This window comes from Polypterus senegalus, chromosome 2 (assembly GCF_016835505.1).
Source record: "Polypterus senegalus isolate Bchr_013 chromosome 2, ASM1683550v1, whole genome shotgun sequence".
In the NCBI taxonomy this organism is placed as follows: Eukaryota; Metazoa; Chordata; class Cladistia; order Polypteriformes; family Polypteridae; genus Polypterus; species Polypterus senegalus.
In genome coordinates, this window is record NC_053155.1 from 176278358 (window position 1) to 176302264 (window position 23907).

Below are 23907 nucleotides of genomic sequence, written 5' to 3' on the forward strand. Positions count from 1 at the left end.
TTATAATATTGCACAACCTGAGCCACCTTGTAAAGCGCGTATTTATATTTGATGACAATATCATTTTTAAGATGAAATGCAGCAAAATAAAACTTTAACTTAATTTAAAAAATCTATATTGTTAATTCATAAACATGTGAGGACACAGTGTCGCAGCGCTAGCAAGGAGCTGGCGTTCCGTTCACGGATTGTTCCTGCCTCGCACTGTATTCTTGTTGGGACTGGCGCGACATGAATGGATAGAATAATTTAACATATATTACGAAGATATTTCAATGTTCATTAAACGTTCTGAAGAATCTGCGTTCTAAGCTTACAGATGGCTTAACGTCTATTACAGAGCTGATTGTGTGGCGATTGGATATTTGGAGAAAGAAAAGTAAGGACAGGAATTGGGGGTTAGTACATTTTAAAGAGACAGTACTGCTGCAATAAATTATTTCATCGAAGGTTGCACATGGCGCAGCAAGCATCTTGCATGAGGCATGAACAATCACTGCACCACCATGTTCCCATGTTTAATAACATGGTTTAACGCCTATCATCATGAAAATGATATCAAGTATACATCTCAGTATTTTAATTATTCAGAGAGCTGTAATATCACGAATGTAATGGATTCTGTGTCCTGTCAGAGAAAGAGAAAGCCGGTTTAAGAAGCACGTAGTGATTCACGCATGTAGAGCATATAGAAGATCAAATACAAAATAAAGCATTTAAAGTGCTACTTTAGTTACGATGGGATTTGTGAAACTAGTAAAACTAGTAAATTAAATGATTTTAAGATGAAGTTTATCTTTAATGACAAAATAAACTATGTGATTAAAGTGGAAATTTAGAGAGTTGACATTTCATGCTTTTTTCCCACTGTACCCTAATAAGCTTTCATATGACACTCAGACGGTGGGTTACGGCTTGCCTTCTCACAGCAACTTTAATATCTGACATATTCTTTTTTATTTTGGGCACTGTGCGACTTTGTGAACTTGAGCTTTCAAGTTTCTCTGACACTCTATGTCACTCGATCAACTTCCTTTTGTTGTTTATACCACTGTTTAAATCAACAAATAGAATGTTTTTCCTTGCCTCCACTTGGTATTCGCTGAAATTGTTCTATTTCCCCCCATGCTTTTGCCATTGCATTTTCACAGAACGCTGAGCTTAAGGGATATTTATATTGTTTTGCATATTCAAAGAGGCGTAATTCTGGGAGGAGACGGGGCGGGACAGCAGGCACGTACACGTGAGTTACTTTTCACGCTGACTGGGATTTATGTAGCGGAAAAACGTGTAAGTTGGCCTTCACACAGATTTATGCATCTGAATTGTTTTGTGCATAACCACATTTCCGCTTTTATGCTTAGGGCCATGTTATAGTGTGAATTCTACGCACGCCGTTACGCATGAGGCCACAGGTGATTACAACTTTGGCTTGGGAAAAGCAAAAAACTGGCCATTCATTGGATCACTCCCTACTTAAATTCTAGGTCCCTACTTTGAATTTTGGATTCATCTACTTATTGTTATTTCAAAAGTAATAGAAATAAATAGCTGTGGTTCATTGGTATTAGAAACAGTGAAAAAGAATTTCTTTTCTGTTTGAATTTATGACATGAGTACATGCAAGAATTATGCATTTTAAGGGAAAATATAAGCACAACCTATTCCAATTTTTAAAATGGAAAAGAAGGCTAGGGGAAAAAGGCTTTGGCTTTATAACCATAGTCAGATGTGTTACTAAAAAACAATTGCTTGTAGTATACAGGAAGGGAAGGAGTGAATAAAGCTGAGAAAGTAAATGTTGTGTTAGAACAGAGTGTGGTATAAGCAACAACTAAAGAACAGGGAATAACTAAAAAGCTAATAATTTTTAGGTAGTTAAGCACACTTTCATATGTTAAAAGATGATGCAGAAGCAATAGAAATACCGTAGCATAGAAACCACAGCAGGTTTAGGACAGTTTACTGATAGTTACCCGTGCTATTCCCAAAGGTATGATCAAATTCAGGTCCAGAAAATGGTGGGAATACTCCACTATTGAGTCGTGTCCATTGTCCATTATCTTTCAGGTCTTGCGTCCAGTAACACATCCCCTCTTCAAATGAACAGTTAATTTTCTCCTCATCTGTAGAAAAGAAAAATAAAGAAGGAATTACATTTAATTAAAATATGTTTAAACCCTGAATTCTGGATCTGTCAGCAAGCGGCTATAACTGCTTCCTCTATGACAGTTCCATTTTTTGTATGAGTTGTCTCTGAACGCTCAGGTTTTGCTCTACAGTGCAAATTTGTATTTAAGTTAATCAACAACTATAAATTGAATGAGAGTGAGGGTGTCTGATAATGAATTAGAGTTCCATATAAATGTTTGGGTTGACCATTTGTGATATCACACTTTCTTACTTGGTTCTGTTTAAGTGCACTTTAGGTAAGAGGTCTGGGTGAAATGGATCATTGCAGTTGAACTGATCTACACAACAAGCAATTTAAGATTTTTTTTTTCAAGAAGATAAAAAGCAAAATATATATATATTCCATTTTTTTCCCTACAGAGGTTTTTTTTGGAAGTTTTTTCTTGTTGTCTTGGGGAGTCAAGGCTGGTGGTCTGTCAAAACATAGAGCCTAGTAAAACCCAATGAGGCACTCCTTGTGGGAGTTTGGGCTATGCAAAAAATAAACTGTTGTTGTTTTTGTTGTTGTTGTTAGCCCATATGTGGTAGTTGTCACAAATAGCCCACTGCATATGCAAAAAGTGTGTGAATATTTAATCGGGGTGACAGGAAGCCATCTACAAGAACAATGTCTCCTGCACTCCACAAAACAGGGATTATAGTCACTAACATTCCTGGATTTGTATGTACTGTATAAATAATTACACTATAATACAGTATATCTTGGGAATGAAAGCTGCATTTTAAAGCAAGTTAAAAATATATATATCCTTTTGTGCCATATTTCAGTTGACTGATTATTTCCGCCATGGTTACTGAAGGGCTATATATACAGGTTCAAGTATGTCCTGTATTTCTAAAAAGGAAAACATTCCCTGGAAGCAAACACCCCTTACTTGGGACAACATTCAGCACTATTGACTGTATAATCTATAAGTATTTGCCAGTAATTCTATAGTATTATATTGTATTAACATATTGACTAAGAGTGTCAGTACTTCAAAGCACCTAAACACAAAGTAAAAGTTATATTTTTAACAGATGTGACAGAGTTTGTATGTAACTGTGCTGATCCTGTTTTATATACAGGCAGTCCCCGGGTTACGTACGAGATAGGGACTATAGGTTTATACTTAAGTTGAATTTGTATGTAAGTCAGAAAGGTACATTATTTTAATAAATCCTATTGTTGGCCGACTGTAACCAAGTGCTCTGCCAATGAATGATGGAGTTTCAGCTCTCTCTGACCTTTTTATCATTTCTACTTTATTTTCAATGGTGATGGTTTTTCTCTTCTTTACTGTATCACCAGCACTTGCATCAGATTTGTGTTTCAGAGACATTCTTGAAGGGTGAAGACAAAAGGTTAAGATGAGCTCTTCTGCACAGCACTGTACATGCTATCACAGCAGGAAGTTACCCATCAACACATCTGATGTACTGAATGAGAGACAACTTCCTTCTATGTGCGTAACAGTACAAGCAGGCTTACTATTGAGAATGACTGGGGGCGGCAAAGGGGGGGTTCATCATTCGTCCACCACACAGTCACCTCCACTACAGTATTCTGCCTGCAGCATCCGCCCACCGAGAATGAACACAGTGCAGCCAAAGGCGGGTAGGTAGTGAATCGGCCAACCCCAATTCAACAGGCAGCCATCCGAGGCACATTACACACCCTCAATGGCCTCCATTCAGCCACAACCGGGTCACCGCTTGCAGCATTACCAGCCATGTGTGCTGGGCGGGCAGTGAAACACCCCCCTCCACTCCATCCAGCCTGCGTCCAGTCAGGAGCAGTAGCTGCGGCGGCGTAGTGGGCGGGCAGCAAACCATCGTCCTGCGCACAAGCAATAGCTGTGGCCCCAGTAACTATGGACCACAGGTCACCGCTTGCCGCCGGGAGCCGCCCGAGGGACACTACACAGCAGTGAAATCGCCCCCCTCCAGCCACCGCTTGCAGCGTCCCCAGGCTGAAGATGACGGAGAGGCAGTTACTGAGGCGCATGCGTTGCAGCTGCAGCCTCGTTCATAAGTTGTAGGTCAGATGTCTGTAACCTGGGGACTACCTGTACTTGGACTTGGGGATAAAATGAATGCTATATTTTTAGAGTCAGTAGAATCCTGTCTGCAATCATTACATTTCTTGTTGTGATTTTTCTGTGTTAAGAGTGCATTCTAAAATTATAAAGAACCAATTGCTAAAAATAGTTTCAGTTTTTTGTGATGTTAATTTAAATCTTGGGAGTGTATCATTCACAGTTTTTCTTGAGCTCCATTTTAAATTGTGTTCTGTATTGATATTATAATTATCCTTGTAATTAATTCATTAACTTTCATAGTGTGATTATTTTTATTTTAAGTTGTCTTAAATGTGTCTACTAAAATATTATTATTATTATTGTTATTTTTAATAATAATAATTCTTCATGTTTGATTTTCTCTTCTTTAATATCTATGGTTAAATAGTAAACATTTTCCTCCGTGCATAGCTGTTGGTTCACTTGCATATTTTGAGCCTAATAGTATCCATTCAATGCTTTTATTTGATGTTTTGTTTTTGTGATGTTAAATGTCATACATTTGATGCTTTTTTTTAAAGATTTAATTAAATCTTTATTTCTTTAAAAATTTCATTTTTAATTCAGTATCCTTTGTAGTAATGTTTCCTTGTTACTTTATTTAATTCTTTGGCGTTTTAAATATTTATTTAATATGCATATTAAACATTCTGTAGAATTTTAATAATGACAATGATACCCACGTACATACTGTATCTGCTCACAATCCTATTTGTTCAAAGCTACTCACTTGACTTGGCCAACTGTTCCTATTACTGCAATGCTCCCCCACCAAACAAAATATCTTAATAAAACAAAGACATTGAGCTACTTACTTGTAATGTTATTAATGTATTCTGCCTTGTATGTTATGTTAAATCCACTAAAACTTGTATATTCATTTGTGGAAAACACAACACTCGCTTCTTCAGAAAATATCATGAGAGATCCTGAAACAGAGCCTGACAGTGAATCTGAAAAAGTAAAAAAACAAAGAATAAAGAACATTCTGGGCTCAGGTGGCATTGCTGCCTATCGGATTTAGCAGTAATATCTTACTAAACAATATTCATTTGATAAAACTAAGGCCCTTATTTTTCAACATTGTAATTAAAAATACATAAAAACAACAGAAATTATACAATACAGGCGCAAGTTTCTCAAAAGTATCATGAAATTAAGTAAACTCAATTTTAAGATCAAACATTCATTTAGAAGGCTTTCCTGAAATCCATCATAAGTGGATAACAAAGTAGCACAGCAAATTCTTTGTAATTTTCAGGCTGTCTGACATGAAGAAGGAATATGGAAGGACATATGACAGTTCGATTAGGATATTGCGGGTTGGATAATGGATCGATGGATAGTATGGCTGCGTAAAGAGTATTTATTTAGTTACAAGTATGTGTCTCTGACCACCATAAACCTAACTCTGAATAAATTTATACTTTGAGATGGTATAATATTCCTGATGAAATGCATTAATAAGTTTGAAGGATCATATTCTGCAGATACATTAGTTTAAATTATTCCTACTGTCAATAATGACAATATTTCTATGTTCTTTAAAAGTTTTGACGTATTTGTGTTCCAAGGTTGTAACTACCTTTACTTTAACAGAGACAGTTTATGTATAGCAATTGGTCATACAGAAATGCAGAAATAAAGAAAAGGAAAGGGTCTGGCAGAATTTGGGGGGCTATAGTAAGGCTGTCATTAAGAAAAGCGAATGAGAAGAATGTCCATTGAATTATATCAGTGTCTCCAGCCACCAAGTCAAAAAAATCTAACAATCGCATATTACTTAAGTTAAATTATGGAGCTGTGTAGCTGATACAAACATATATAGTTATCTGTCACCATTGTGCAGGCTGGTTGTCATCTGTAATTAATCTACAGATACTGGCCAAATAATAATGCAATACAGCACATCAGCAAACTTGAAATGTGCTGGAATACAATGTATAGATATTGGCATAGTTACAGTATATGGAACATTTCTTTTCCAGGTGGCATCAGCTGATCTAAATAATTGTGTAAATGTGATATTTCATTTTTTTTTTTATTTTTAACAAATTTACATAAAATCCTAAAATCTTATTGGCACTTTATCATTCTGGAGTACTGAGTGTTGCTAGATGATGGAAAAAATTAAATGATTTTAGCTGTAACATAAAATTTTCAAAAAGTGAAGGGATCTGCATACTTTCTGAAGGCAGTGTGTGTATATATATATATATATATATATATATATATATATATATATATATATATATATATATATATATATATATATATATATATATATATATATACAATGTATAAAATCTGAGATGCTGTTTCTATGTTTTCTTCTGGCTATCTATTCAGCTACTGCATACTTTTACACTACTTGCTATTGTACCTATTCAAGTATAAGCGAATCCTAAGCTTTCACATTATAAACTAGTTATTCTGTGGTTCCCTCAGAACAGGTAGATATGACCCTAACAGTGATTCAACTCCTGAATCCCCCTCCCTCATAAGTCTGCCTTTACGTATGTCTGTCCATCAAAGACTCATCAATCACAGAAAACTGTTTCTAATCTATGATTATCATTTAAACAGTGCAATATAGAGCGAGTGATCCAAAATTGATTACTCATAGAGACTAGCGTGCAACTTTATGAGAAATGCAATGCAGAAGTATCACTCAGTAGTTGTCCACCATCTAACTCGTTCTTTCTTACAATCTGCCACAATACTAATATCTGTACAAAACAAAGAACCTTCACAGTAGGTGTGATTAGGCTCAAAAAGGCTTGGAGAATGCTTGAATATCAGCTACAACGCAAGGATTTAAGTTAATTAACATCCAAGAGTTGGGTTGTAGGTGACAAAGAATTCAAAGGATATTCCTCTCAACAGGTTGTTTTTCTTACAACTGTACTATCTACAGATAGTACAATTATATAGTTACAGTATATAGGTGCAACCTTATAACATAGGTTCTTCAAAATTTAAAAGAAAATATAGAAATATCCTTAGCTTACTCTTGTGTAGCTATTGAGAATTGGGAAAATTGAATTAGCAAGGAATTTATAAAATATAATGCACATGCCTTAATGTGTTTCATCATGAAAATTATATAATATCAAGTATAAACCTTAGTATTCTAAATGTTCAGAGAACTGAGAAAACATGAATTTAATGTGCTCTCTTTGTCACTATGGTTTTCAACCGGGGTGAGCAGTTTAAAAAGCATTTGGTGATTGATGTGTGGTTCAGGGAGCACATTCAGTGGATTTACCATGGCAGTTAAATTATGATGAGTTTTTGGAAATCCCCATAAATTGTTAATTGGTTATACAATTTATGACTTTCTAAGCATTAATATTCTTTTGGAAAACATACCCATGTAGTTATAGTAAATCACTAACACACATTCTAAAGTATACTTTCGAATACCTAATAATATACTATTACACAGTTCTTGCAATACATTATTGTAGTTCTTCAATAACAAAGTAGGAGTTTTACTCGCACTAGTTTCAACCCCAAGTAAGTAGTAAGAGTCTCACAAGCTCTTCTCACCAATGTAAAACATTCAAGAAACCAGCCCATGATCTGCTGTAAGAGTACCATATATTGAAATTAAAATAAATGTTCATTCATTTTTATCAGAGGTATTTTTACTGCATGCTGTACATTACAAATATATATTTGGCTTTAGATTATGTGACATTAAGCTGATTCTACAGGCGGTCACTAATAAATTTCCAAGCAAAGCAGTCTATTTTGAAAATAATGATCCAATCAGACATCTTTCATAACTTACATATTAGAATTTTGCTCTTTCCAGTTCCTGAATACACATTCAAGGTGTCAATTAAATCTTCTGTTTGAAATGTCAAAATGTCTAGTTTAATACTGAAATCTTTCTCAACCCTGTATAAAAATAAATGGTAAAAACATGTAGAAGAACTCAGCATTTTATCATAGAAATTATTGTGTTAGTTAGCATTAAATAGTGTAATTTACTTCTCCATCGATACTAAGTAGTCCATTTTGGGAAAAAGAACTGATAAATATACCGTATTATCCACTGGCATTGTAAGTTTTGCTCATATTGTGAAGGGAAATTCTTGGAATGGAAAAATCCAACTGGCCCTTCCAAAATGAACTGTCCATCACAAGGCGTTGCTGTAAGAAGTAAAAAATGATTATACTGTGTACACATCAAGAAAATGCTATACAGTAGAATTTGAATCTAGTGAAAGCTAGCACATAACTATTCAATCTAAATCACCACACACAGAAAACACTTATTTTACAAATTAGGCTACACTTGTGCCAATCTCCAAAGCAGGTGCCCTTTTCCTCAGTTGCCAACCCTTGTAGGAATATGGCAATCACCTGGAGCAAGTGCTCTTATCACTATACCTTGAATATAGTTTTATATATATTGTAGATTCCTGTGTTCATTACTTTGGTTTGTCTGCGCCACAGTTACTGTTAACTATATTGTTTATGAGTGTTAGGTATCTCCTTTATAGCGCCCCACATGTACACATGTAGCGCCTTACCTGCACATGGACAACTACCTCAAGGAGAGACTTGCTAGCTGTGCACTAGCAGACCAAATTATTGCCTGTAGACCAGAGCTACACCTGTGCAAATCACCGCACTCTCATAGTGCTGCTACTATTGGAAAATGTCTTGTCCTCAGCTCCTAACACCTGTAGGAATATGGCAGTCGCCTACACTAGGTGCTCTTATCGCTATACCTTGACCCAATCAGACAGTATAAAATTATTATTCTAAAGCAACATTAATAAAAAACACAATAAAACCAATGGTAGCAATAAGTAGGAAATGTATTTGAAAAGAGAGTTTAAAGACTAAGAAATGTACTTTAAAAGGAGTCTTATTGAAAATACTTATGCATAAAATGATGGTGATAGAAGTATGAGTCATAGACTGGGTGCAGTGTTGTTTCAGACTGGTTTTCAGTCCATGAGGTCCTTGTCAATTTCTTTAGGCTATTCTTCTGCTCTGCGCTCCTTGTTTTTTCTCTCTTCTGCTCTGCTGTACCTTCCTTCCTAATCTGCCCAGCATGCACCCCAAACTTAAAGACCTTAACAATTAACAATGATTACAAGAATAATCAATAAGCATTTGCCCTTCTTAGGCTGTTTGTCCATTCCTATCCCAATTAAAAATCTGTTTAAGATTCTACAAGAATGATCTAAAAGACATAATGTTCAAGTCAGTAAAAGGACAAAATTTAAAATCAATCTATAGAAGCTGCTTAAAAATATACAGTACATGGAGTGTTTTTAGCATGGGGTTAAAAAGTGCAGAGTTATAAAGTTCAAGGAAACTCCATTCAAATGGTGGAGGTTTTCTAATTGCTGGCTGTGTCTTTATTGCTGGCAGGTTAATCAGTGTGAATTCACACAGTTCACATTTTAAGCTCTTTTTTTCAGTCTATTTTCTTATTTTTTATATTGATTAAGTTTTGACCATTAAAATGGCTTATTTTTTATACCAATTCACAACCTAAAATATAAAGATAAATGTATTTTTTACATAATTGTTTTATGTGCTTTGACCAGCATTTATGTGGAAAATGTTTATAAATCTGTATATATTGTCTATCCATAATTTTCATAATGAAATTTGTTTCAAGGACAGAGCTCTTCAACAAGACATTTTCTGCTTACAGATATATTAAGACTTAATGATCTTAACACTATTAAATTATGCAACTACTGTATTTAAACCTATACAATTTTGCATTAGCAATTGATTAACTTAAAAGCTTGCACTGCATCTGAACCTTGTCATTATGTACTTACCACAGGAGTCTGGAGCTTCATCAGAGCCATCAGGGCAGTCATTTTGTCCATCACAGAGTAATATTTTATTTACACATGAAATTTTATTTCCACAAAGCACAAAGCCGGGAAAGCAACTTGCTAGAAAAAACGAATGCATATGTAACTCTTAACAAGACATAACAAAAAGATACTGTAACTATTGTCAAGTCATTAGAATTTTAGCTAAAAAATTCTAAGCATGGATAACATTTTAGAACACAAGAAATAACATTTAAAAATTGCACCTACATTTTAATATAATAAGCAACTAATCTTTAAGGATAGATTCCTGCTTTGCGGTAGTGCTTTGCTCTTGCACTTTACAAATTTCATAAGGATAAAAATGGTCCAGTAAATTTACAAAATGATTTTTACTTATTCACTACTATTTTTTTAAAAAACCAAACATCTGCTAATCAATATCAAATTGAATGTCTTTCAAATGACCAAATGTCCGAAAACAGCAAGGTCATAACATGCTGATGGGACTAATGCATCCTATAAACCAATTAAATAAAGTAATATACATTTGCTTTAATTTAAGTTCTTAACAAGCATTTCAATCGCCATATAAAAAATCCAAAGCAGGATACTAATCTATCAGGAGACACACTCTCAAAAACCCCCACACTCTCTTTGGTAAAAGTTCTAATTTCTATTAACCTATCATGCATGTCTCTGGGATGTAAGGTATTGACTAGAGTACCTCAAAAATATTCAAGTAGACACAGATTTGGCTCGATATTAAGCAATTTCCTGGACATAAGAGGCAACAGCACTGGATAAAATCAAGGAATTGTGTTTACTCATATCCATTCTGTTATAAGTCTTCATTGCATGAAATGCAAAGAAAAAGTAGTATTTATGTTGAATAAAGTGGATGTATTCTTCACATTTTGAAAATATTATACTTGTTTACAAAGTACTGTTGCTAAAACCTACTTTGATGGAAGCAGATATAAAAACTTTACCATGCACAGGATGTCAGCACCTTAAATAGTGAACGCACACTTATCTTCCAATACATATTTTTGTAATGTCAATAAAAGCATGCCTTTGGAATGCATATCTATTTTAAAAAGTAATTGATGTAGCTGGCACATTACTGCATGCTTTGTCCTACCAGAAACAGATCTTCGCCATATGTCCTGTAAATCTGCTGTCCTACCAGAATCCAAGAGAATTCCGTTTTGAAACATGAGATAAAAGTGCAAAACTGCTTTAGTGGAAATATTTTGGCTTTTAATTAATCAATTGAGTTGGAGCAGAAATCTGCATCCTCCATGACTCTCCAGGGCCAAACTTGACAACATCTACCAAACACCAAAACAGTAATATCTTTTGGATATATACATTGGCTATAGTTCTCAGCAGCATCCCTGAACAAATTATAAACACTATCTGTGAAAAAAAACAGTTTGTGGTTTTCTCCTGTCTTATATCAGAAAACTATTGTTTAATTATGTAGAAAATGTATCTTACTTGAAAAGTTGTCTTGAATCGAAAGGAAGGCTACAGTAGCAAAATATGCACTAGCAACCTACTGTTTTCCTAAATTATGCATTGTTGTTAACGTATGTTTGTAAAGATGGTGTTTGGGTGGTCATATTTTTACTTGTTTTAAAAAACAACCTCAAATGTATTTCTGGTTACTAGCCATTTTTTCAGGTACATCATATAAATCAACAACTCTGTTCTTATTTTGATACCAATTTAGGGTCATGATTGGCTACTTATCCTACATATACTGTACATTTTCTCGAAAAAGTTTTTAAAAAAGATAACTTTCAAATGGTGATCCCACAGTTTTAATGAGAACCATTTGGATTTTTAATTTTTTTAGAATTATTTGTATTGTCATTTTAACATTATTAATATCAGGTCTTTAATTACTTTGCCCTTTAGTCAATTGAAATGCTAATTTTTGTAAGAACTAAAAAAGTATTTGTGTGGTTTATAAGCATGGATGAACACATTTTCTTGAAATGTTCTTTGAAATGCATTGGTTGTTTGAGCCATTTCTAACTATTAAGCTTATTATGCATGCATTAATGTAGAAACATCGCTTCTTATTCATTATTTGCACCTTTAGCTGTTCTTTTTTCTATCTAAATATATACAAAAATTGAAAGATTCTTATGGATGTATAAATGTATAACCAAAAATGCAATTCTTTCTAAATATCTAAGAAAACAAAGCTATATGCTTTTCTGACTACAGTATGAGAATAGAAAGGTCATCTAATTGAACACAATATCATTAAAATATAAGATATCATTAAAACATATAAAAACAAACAAAAGTGAGTCATAAATTACAAAATTTGCTGTAACAAACACTTAACCACAGAAAATGAGTTTGGAAACACTGAACAAATAATCTGAAACAGCTAACAGACATTAAATGATAAACATACAAGGTAGATACCTCCAAATACAGCTGAACAAGTAAAACTGTGCCTACAGTAGCTGCTTGATTATGTAACTAAATAGAAAAAGACATGCCTGCATTTTTGAATTTGACATTGGCAAGAAACCTTTAAATTTTAAAGGAGTTTTGTCTTTTTGTGTGTTGCATACAGCTTTTCTCCAAATGAATCAAGCAAAATATAGATATCTGACAGAGAGTTTCACCAGAACCACACATAGGTCAAGTCACCTGTATACAGGTGATATCACAATGTTTTACGAAGAATGACAATCAATGGCAGCACTTGATTAGACCTGTGAAGACTTCAGCTAACCTTCAGGGGTAAAAGACATAATTTCAATATTCTGACCATTAAATATTATGGAGAATGTATAACTCTAAAGTCCTGGGGCCTCACATACAAATGGTGCGTACACCCGTTTTCACGCTCACATCGTGATGTATAAAAACTAAACTTGGTATAAAGCCACGCACATTTTCACGCCAACTCAATCCCTGGCGTGCACAAGTTCTCTGCTCGGTTTTGCAAACTGTCGGAACCCAGCATCAAAGCATTGCCTTTTATCCACTGTGATTTCCCTTTCTGTTTTAGATCCACATCCCTGATGCGGCTTTATAAATATACTGAAATTAACCGCATATTGTTTATTAGTTTAAGGCATTTGATTGTAATTAACCAGTAACAGTATAATGGTCCACAGAATGGCCAAATTATTCCAAATACCATAGCTGCTTTAGCGTTGTTACTCTCACTGCACCACTCAGAGTGTTCACCCCACTGTATCTGAGTGTGAAATCACAGCTCTACAGCAGCTGATCGGAAAGACAATTATCGGTATACAGCATCAAGCAAATTCTGCCTCAACCATGCGTACTGTCTATTGAACTGCTCCCATACGGCAAATGCTTCAAAGCCTTACCTTTACGGACCTCGCGGTTCAGAAACAGTTTCATCACAAGAACTATAAATGCAAACAATAAGTCCATAAAGTGTTCCTTGTGGAACTGTTTATACTTACAGTGCTTCCGGAAAGTATTCACAGTGCATTACTTTTTCCACATTTTGTTATGTTACAGCCTTATTTCAAATTGGATTAAATTCATTTTTTTCTCAGAATTCTATACACAACACCCCATAATGACAACGTGAAAAACGTTTACTTGAGATTTTTGCAAATTTATTAAAAATAAAAAAAAGAGAAAGTACATTTACATAAGTATTCACAACCTTTGCCATGAAGCTCAAAATTGAGCTCAGGTGCATCCTGTTTCCCCTGATCATCCTTGAGATATTTCTGCAGCTTAATTGGAGTCCACCTGTGGTAAATTCAGTTGATTGGACATGATTTGGAAAGGCACGCACCTGTCTATATAAGGTCCCACAGTTGACAGTTCATGTCAGAGCACAAACCAAGCATGAAGTCAAAGGAATTGTCTCGAGGCACAAATTTGGGGAAGGTTACAGAAAATTTTCTGCTGCTTTGATGGTGTCAATGAGAACAGTTGCCTCCATCATCCATGGAAGAAGTTCAAAACCACCAGGACTCTTCCTACAGTTGGCCGGCCATCTAAACTGAGCGATCAGGGGAGAAGGGTCTTAGTCAGAGAGGTGACCAAGAACCCGATGGTCACTCTGTCAGAGCTCCAGAGGTCCTCTGTGGAGAAAGGAGAACCTTCCAGAAGGACAACCAACCCTGCCTGGAGTTTGCCAAAAGGCATCTAAAGGACTCTCAGACCATGAGAAACAAAATTATCTGGTCTGATGAGACAAAGATTGAACTCTTTGGTGTGAATGCCAGTCGTCATGTTTGGAGGAAACCAGACACTGCTCATCACCAGGCCAATACCATCTCTACAGTGAAGCATGGTGGTGGCAGCATCATGCTGTGGGGATTACTAGTCAAGATAAAGAGAAAGATGACTGCAGCAATGTACAGAGACATCCTGGATGAAAACCTGCTCCAGAGCGCTCTTGACCTCAGACTGGGGCGACGGTTCATCTTTCAGCAGGACAACGACCTTAAGCACACAGCCAAGATATCAAAGGAGTGGCTTCAGGACAACTCTGTGAATGTACCTGAGTGGCCCAGCCAGAGCCCAGACTTGAATCCGATTGAACATCTCTGGAGAGATCTTAAAATGGCTGTGCACCGATGCTTCCCATCCAACCTGACGGAGCTTGAGAGGTGCTGCAAAGAGGAATGGGCAAAACTGGCCAAGGGTAGGGTGTCAAGCTTGTGGCATCATATTCAAAAAGACTTGAGGCTGTAATTGCTGCTAAAGGTGCATCGACAAAGTATTGAGCAAAGGCTGTGAATACTTATGTACATGTGATTTCTCAGTTTTTTTATTTTTAATAAATTTGCAAAAACCTCAAGTAAACTTCTTTCACGTTGTCATTATGGGGTGTTGTGTGTAGAATTCTGAGGAAAAAAATGAATTTAATCCATTTTGGGATAAGGCTGTAACATAACAAAATGTGAAAAAAGTGATGGCGCTTTTAATACTATCCGGATGCAATGTATAAGTACAATTACCTCACTGTAAATTTGCGATATAGTTATAATATTGCACATCCTGAGCCACTTTATAAAGCGCATATTTACATATAATGACGCTATATTTAAGATGAAATGCAGCAAAATATGTTTATTAAATTATACAGATAAAATGTTAACATCATTTGAATAATCTACATTGTTAATAATTAAACATGTGAGGACACAGTGTTGCAGCGGTACCAACGTGCTGGCTCCCCGTTCAGGAATTATTCCTGTATGCTTGCTAGGACTGGCGCGACACTGGAAGGATAGATGGATAGAATAGTTATACATGTACTATGAAGATATTTCAATGTTCCTTAAAAGTTTGAAGAATCAGCATTCTAAGCTTGTAGGTGGCTTAACGTCTATTACAGAGCTGATTGTGTGGCGACTGGGTACTTGGAGAATGAAAAGGAAGGGCAGGAATTGGGGGTTAGTCGTTTGAAAGAGACAGTACTGCTGCAATAAATTATTTCATCGAAGGTCGCGCATGGCACAGCAAGCATCTTGCAGGAGGCAGGAACAATCTGTGGACAGGGCACCAGTTCATCACTATCATTGCGCCACCGTGTTCCCATGTTTAATAACATGCTTTAGTTCTTATCATCATGAAAATTATATCAAGTATACATCTCAGTGTTTAAACTATTCAGAGAGCTGTAATATCACGAATGTGATGGATTTTGTGTCCTGTCGGAGGAAGAGAAAGCCCGTTTCACGTAGTGATTCACACACAAAGACCACATAGAAGAACACATACAATACAAAGCATTCAGTGTGCTACTTTAGTTACGATGGTGTTTGAGAAACTAGTCAATTAAATGATTTTAAGATTAAGTTTATGATTTTCTACTGTGTGCCAATTTTCTTTCTTTTCTCTGTACCCTAATAAGCTTCCATATGACTCTCAGACGGGGGGCTACAACTCGCCTTTTCACTGCGACTTTGATATCTGACATCTTTTTTATTTAGGGCACTGTGCGACTTTGTGAACTTAAACTTTCGAGTTTCACTATGTCACTGGACCAGCTTCCTTTTGCTGTTTATACCATTGCTTAAACCAACAAATAGTATGTTTTTTCTTGCCTCCACTTGGCATTCACCGAAATTCTTCTATTTCCCCCGAGCTGTTGCCATTTTCTTTTCACAGAACATTGAGCTTAAGGGCTATTTATATTGATCTGCATATTTAAAGAGGTGTAATTCTGGGAGGAGTTGGGGAGTGGCGACAGGCAGAATTTATGTAACAGAAGAATGTGTAAGTTAGCATACGCACCGATTTATTTATCTGGAATTTTTGTACTTACGCACATTTCCGCTTTTGTCCATACTCTTTGTTTTAGTGTGAATTCTACGCACAGCGTTATGCATGAGGCCCCTGGTGTAAAAGACAGGTGAAGGGCAAGTAGTTCTGGTTGCATGTTAGAACATTCATTGTAATTTTAAGCTCCACCACACTTATTTCAACACACTTTTAAACACAGTCAAGCAAGTCAAATTCCAAGCCTGCAACTTACTTCATAAGATATGGATGCCAAGTATAGAATATTACTTGTCTTCAGAAATGAAGGGGGCATCACATACTTATACAAAATTCATGCTACACACCTAGAGGACATTGATCATGCCATGAATGTGCATTTAGAGCAGCTCAGTAGTACAGTGTGCAGCCTACTGCCATCAAGTTCTAGGATCAGTTTTCAGCAAGTTCTCAATCTGTGTGGATGTTGTTTAGTTTCCCTGTGTGTGTATGTCTTTTTTCTCTGGGTACTCCTTCTACTACAACATGTGTAAATGAGGTGAACTGGTGAGTCCAAATCACCTATCCATGAGTAAACATAGGTGTAAGAGACATCGATCATGTACTCTGATGTATTGGTGTTTTATGTTGCTTGCTGGGATATGGTCTAGACTCTTGTGAACCCAAACTGGAATAAGAATTTCTGGAAAAATTATGAATGATGCCCATTTTTAATTAAAGTAATTGTAACACAAGATTGGCAAGGCCTAAGTTAATCTCATACAAGGTTTGGATTCCATTCAGCAGACCCTCATGTCCCTGCATTCCTAAACTTTTGTTGCCTTTAAAGGGATGGACCTCTCTGGCCTCCTTTCAGCTGCTTATTTCATTAAAGAGTCAGCAGGGTCCCATATATTGTATGGTGTAATTGTACAACATGTGGTGTGTGAAAGGAAAGTACTAACCACTCACTAGCCCTCCCTGAACACACCCTCAAACACACAACCTGGCCTTAGGTTATGTAGTACCATCTTCTTGCTCTGTATTCTTGAGGGGAAAGTGTCTCTGTTACTTGCTGAGTTGATTGCGCACTTGTCCGGGGGGAACATTGAATACTTTTATTTAAGATACCACTTTCTGTAACTTATGCTTTCATTTAACTTCTGAAGCACACATATTGTATGAGGACTTGACACTCTTGTGACCCTAGCATTTTCACATTGGAATGAAGTGGAGCTTGTTGTTAACTAGCAAAATACCCGCGCTTCGCAGCGGAGAAGTAGTGTGTTAAAGAAGTAATGAAAAAGAAAAGGAAACATTTTAATAATAACGTAACATGATTGGCAATGTAATTGTGTTGTCATTGTCATGAGTGTTGCTGGCATATATATATATATATATACACACACACACACATATAAACATATATATACATATCGTATATATATACATATATATATACATATATATATACACATATACAAATATAGACATATATATATACATATATACACATATATATATATACACACACATATATAATCATATACATATCTACATATATCTATACTAATAAAAGGCAAAGCCCTCACTCACTCACTCACTCACTCACTCACTCACTCACTCACTCACTCATCACTAATTCTCCAACTTCCCGTGTGGGTGGAAGGCTGAAATTTAGCAGGTTCATTCCTTACAGCTTCCTTACAAAAGTTGGGCAGGTTTTATATCGAAATTCTACGCGTAATGGTCATAACTGGAAGCTGTTTTTCCATTTACTGTAATGGAGATGAGCTTGAACGCCGTGGGGCGGAGTTTGTGTGACATCATCACGCCTTCACGTAATCACGCAGTACATAGAAAACCAGGAAGACCTCCAAAAAGCGCTGAAGAAAACATGCATTATATAATTTAGAAGGCAGCTAAACAATAAGAAGCGAGAGTGAGTGACATATACAACCATATTCATGAGTTCTGCTACTGAAACAAAGCACGATGTAAACCTACACTTTAAATTAAGTTCATAGACAGGCTGCGCTGGCGTTTGTAATTTAGTGCCTGCCCATATAAGGCCATCCGTCAGCGCAATCCAATAGCAAACTCCCACTAAATATTCACGGGTGAAGGACTGTGCTTATGGAGAGGAAGATGAGATGGTCAGGGTGGTGTTTGACACAAACTCAGCGAAACTGCGAGAGAAAGTTTTAAGTGCCAGGACTAAGGTAACATTAAATACAGCCATGGACATAGCACGAGATGGCACCAGCACAGCTGGGAACCTTCGATGCATGTACACCGAAGCGCTCACGGAACTGACGCAGTGCACAGATAAAAGCAACAGTTCCAAAGAGCTGAACAAAACCAATTACACAATTGAAAAGGCAGCAAAAATATGAAGCGTCTCATACATACAAGCATATTCATAAATCCAACTACTGCGAAACAAAGCACACGGTGGAAAAAGTCAATGTCCCGCTAAAGGAAGACAGTGTAAAAAACCCGTGCATGCAGTGTGTCAGGTCTCAGATAAAGAAGAAGACGAGCTGTTTATTGATGCAGTAAGAAACGAATCGATGAATGAAACCTGTCATCTTTACAACGATTGACAAACACGGAATGTAACTTGAACACAACACATCCTACAAATACGAACCTGATTGAAAGAAATAATGATAATCAAATCCTTGATGACAGCAACACTCAGTAACACTCACAAAACAAATACTGTATATTGACAGTCATGTTACGTTATTTTTAAAATGTTCCCTTTTCTTTTCTAGCTTTTTAACACACTACTTCTCGCTGCGATACGGGTATATATATATATATGTATATATATATCCCGATCTACATACTCGAATAATGGATACTTTATTCGCCATCAATGATTGTTTTGGTAAAGCCATACTCAGTGTATTCATTAGATGAACGGTAAAAAGTAAGAGCGAGGGAGGATGACTTATTGAGGCATGCAGGCTGTAGTGCGTCAACTCTATCTGAATTGCGATCACATTTGAAAAATATATCTTTTCAAGTTCTATTTAGTCCATATGTGTCAAACTCAAGGGCAGGGCCACATCCGCCCGGCGTAATTATATCCGCCCGCAGATCATTTTATATACTGTATTATTGTTATTAATGGCCCGGTATATGAAGCGCTGGTAACACAATAAACTACAGATCCCATAATGCAGCGCTTCAGCTGCCTTGCCAACACTTACCGTTAATCAAGTCTAGCTTATGATGCTGCAAGTTATTGCGAAGCTAGCTCACACGATGCTGAAGAGAAAAGTTGATTCTGAAAATAGAGCCTTTCAAAACCGATGGGAGGCTGAGTATATGTTTACTGAACCCGTGTGTCTCATTTGTGGAGCTAATGTGGCTGTAATTACAGAATTTAATCTAAGACGGCACTATGACACAAAACATCAGGGTAACCTGAAAGACCTGAATGCAATGCAGAAGATACAGAAAGCAGAAGAATTAAATAAGAATCTGACACTTCAGCGGACGTTTTACCCGTGCACAATCACAAAGTGATTTCAAGTGAAGCTGCTTTTATGGGAGACACAAATGCACCAGTGCAACTTGCCCCACTTTCCCTGTTGCCAAGTAATGTTAAACCAAGTCGTCACTACGGTGTTCCCAAATACGCACTTTGCTGATAAACTGAGCGCACTGAGTTTGCACGGCGCTTTGGTGACTTTGAAGAACAAAAAGTCCGCCTACATGCGGCTCGAACCTTGTGCATGTTTGGTAGCACATATCTGTGTGAGAAGCTCTTCTCAGTGATAAAGACTAACAAAACAGCACACAGGAGTCGCCTCACTGATGAGCACCTGCAATCCATCCTGAGAATCTCCACAACACAGAACCTCACACCAAACAGAAACGAACTTGTTGCCAAAAAAAGATGCCAGGCGTCCAGCTCTAAAATGACATATGAGCAAAGACAACTGAATGATTTGATTTGTTATTGCTGAAAGGAACACATTTTATTTATATTTCCAGGTTTTGTTATGCAGCATGTTCATATTTGAATTTGTATAATTTTGACAGGATATATTTTTATGGAGACCAAAATCTTTTGGGATATTTAAAATCTAAGTTTATTTTTATATAAAATTACATAAGAGTAAAGAAATTTGAATGTTTGTTCTTTTAACGTTTACTGTATTTCTAACTTGTATAATTTAGACAGGATATATTTTATGGAGAGCAAAATATTATAAGTTGTTTAAGGTTTGAGTTGATTTATTCACGAATAATATTCCTGTCTGTTTTTACCATTCCTACCAAAGATATTTCTGTCGACTAAATAAAAATTCCTTCTATTTAAAATTTAAATAGAACTTGAACAAATACGATAGTTCATAATATCCACGCAGACTTGCACGTAAGAGCGGGTGTCATCCGTTTTAACAAACAGCTTATTGCACTGATACGAAATAGCTGTGTGTGTATATATGTGTGTGTGTGTGTATATATATGTGTATATGTATAGATATGTATATATATATGTTTGTGTGTGTGTGTAAATATATATGACGGCAATACTCATCAATCACAACAGTGACAAAACAATTACACTGACAATCATGTTACGTTATTTTCAAAATGTTTCCTTTTCTTTTTCATTGCTTCTTTAACACACTACTTCTCCGCTGCGAAGCGCGGGTATTTTGCTAGTACTGTATATACACATATACTGTATATATAGAAATCTACATATATATATCTACATATATATATTAGCGGTGGGACTCGATTAAAAAAATTAATCTAATTAATTATAGGCTGTGAAATAATTAATCTTGATTAATTGTATGTAATCACACATGAAAATCTGCCCCAAATCGCAAATGTTTTTTTTTATTTAAAAGGGTTTTAGTGGGCGACAGAATCAAATAATAGACATGGACATGAATATTGTAAACTCAAGCTCTTTAAATTTCTGAAAAAAAATGCATTTCAATTCAAAACAGAAACAAAAATATCATCCCTGGCTAAAATTGGGCAGACTTAAAAATAAAGTGGTAGTTTAAGTACTTTAAGTACATTTTCAGAATGGTATTGTCTTTAAATAATAATAACCAAAATTTAATAATAATATTATTATAATTAATATAATAATAACCAGTTTTTCTTCTTAAAAAAATAAGTCAGAAACATAAAAGGTAATTTGACTAGCTTCATTTTTAAACTCTGAGTATCCTTAGCCAAAATTATTTTGTACATTAGGCTAAAACAGTGTGATCATTGAACATTTTGTAATTAGATGTAATTAGAATTACTAACAGTCATGGAAGTCCAATGATCCCCAGTAAGAGCCACAAAGTCCGCTTTCTGTAATGCATCTAATTTTGCTTGCTTTTCAGTGTGCAGAAAACCATGTTTTTATCAAGGCTTCCGTCGGGTAGTCTCTTGAAATGAAATTTTCCTCCGATCAGTCTTAGGAACGCGCTTTATTCCGACTCTAAAATTTTTGTAGCTCTGATGTGTGCATCAATGTAATCGATGTACAGGGCCGCTGCTGGCCAAATGGGTGCCCTAAGCAGAAATTTACTTTTGTGCCCCCTCCCCCAAATATTACGGAAGTAAAAATAAAATAATAAAAGAAACACCTACTATAAGGGCCAAAATAGAACTTTATTCAAATAAAAGTAAATACATAAATAAATTGTATCATTTATAAATTACAATTGTAGCTGTACAGCAAAAAATACAAACTAACATTAATCTTTAAATATAACATTTATAATAAATAAAATAAACAATAATAAACTGAAATAAAATCAACACTGTCATCTGCTGGAGTTTTCCAAAGTTCAAAATTTACAAAGGCACACTTCTGCTTTTTCTTGACGCAAAGTCGTAAATGAGCTCTTCATATGATAAAGCCTTTGCTAATTCAGAGTTGATGCTGACAATTGCCAGACCACTGATACGCTCTTGTGCCATAGAGGAGCGCAAGTACGTTTTGATGAGCTTCATTTTAGAAAAACTTTGCTCAGCAGAGGCAACAGTTACAGGGAGCGCCATTGCTATGCACAGAGCTATCCAGAGATTTGGTTACATGCATGTGCTTCATCTTGGGCTTTTTTTTTCTTTCGTTTCTCGGCGCCGGACTGTTGATGTCTCTTTCCAGGAGCAGGCATATTGTTCAATTATTATCATTTTTGACTAAATAGGCAGCCGTAACAGAGGTGAGGGTGCGCGCGTCATCACGTGTGCTTAGCCTACTCTGCGTTCACCGTAAAATGCAATATACACGTTTAAATTTTTGTTTATTTGTATATGTATATTATTAATATTAATTTATTATTATAACATATAAAAATTATTTTTTTGAGCAGCAGGGATGGTGACCCCCCTGGGAGTTGGTGCCCTACGCAGACTGCGTACTCTGCATATAGGGAGCGGTGGTACAGTCGATGTACCAGGAAATTATGCATTGACAAAAGTTCCCCTTTGCCTGGAATTGAAAGTGTGATTAAATGCATTATTTTTTTAACGCGTTATGGAGTACATGCATCAAAGCTTCTCAGCTGTGCTTGTGCTAAGAAAAGGAAACATTTTAAAAATAACGTAATATGATTCTGCGTTAACCGCATATTTTTTCATATGTCTCAAATCAAGGGGATGTGAGGGTAAAATTAATCGGGAAGCGCGCGTACATACTCAGTGGATCCCCTCTCGAATCAAACCTCGGCGCTAGAGGCGAAGCCTCTACCATTGCAGCACAGCATGTGGTTTGTCTATTTGAGAGTATGTAGATCAGGGTATATATATACATATATATATATATATATATATATATATATATATATATATATTGTGGTGGATTGCCGGCATTTTACTCCGGCCCTCACCCCCTGGTCGCTAGGAGGAGCTCTCCCGCGAGCATATACGGGCCCCAATTCCAGCAGGGCCTCATGGACTATGTAGTTTTTATACACAGCCCTGCTGGATACCTTGGGGGCCACTGGGAGTCGCTGTCGGGAGGCCAATAGACTCATTTGGACATCATGACCCGGAAGTTCGTCACAGGAAGAGCGACGGGCTTCCGGGGTGAAGAAAAGTACTGTTTACCCTGACCCGAAGGAATAAGGACTTGTGGAACTGTTGGGCAGAAAGACTTCCGGGTCAGGGGGAATAAAAGGACTCTGGGAACTCCCAGACAACGAGCTGAGCTGGGTGGTAGGAGGGCAACGTGTCTGGGAGTGGAGGATTGTGATTATTGATTTATTATTGTGTATTGATTTATGAATAGTGTGGAGTGGAGGGTGCTTAGTGCACGTAATTATTATAATAAAAAGAATTATTGTGGCACTTTTACCAGGTGTTTGGCGTGGTACCTGAGGGTTCAAGGGAACACTACTGCCCCCTACTGCGACACTGGCGTAGTCGGCAGGATTCTCTGGCCGTCCGTTGGCAGGGGACCTGCATTTAAAACAAATTTTGTGTACGCAGACGACCCTAAGAAGGTCCCGCTCGAACGTCCGACGGTAGGAACACTACCCTCTACAAAGAGCGCTGCATTAGAAAGCCTGTCTAGACCTCGGTACACCATGGGGAAAAAATCTGGGAGGAAGAATGTG

At 36.4% G+C, this 23907-nt stretch overlaps 1 protein-coding gene across 1 annotated transcript in view; it reads right to left on the bottom strand.

The window, feature by feature from the left end:
* tmprss15 (transmembrane serine protease 15) overlaps positions 1-23907 on the bottom strand; it is a 157186-nt gene that overhangs the window by 84309 nt on the left and 48970 nt on the right. Inside the window, exons 7-11 of the mRNA XM_039746291.1 lie at positions 10073-10192; positions 8306-8414; positions 8050-8159; positions 5069-5206; positions 1977-2126 (exon numbers count right to left, since the gene is read on the bottom strand). Coding sequence (XP_039602225.1) covers positions 1977-2126; positions 5069-5206; positions 8050-8159; positions 8306-8414; positions 10073-10192 — 627 coding nt within the window. The remainder of the gene's footprint in view (positions 1-1976; positions 2127-5068; positions 5207-8049; positions 8160-8305; positions 8415-10072; positions 10193-23907) is intronic.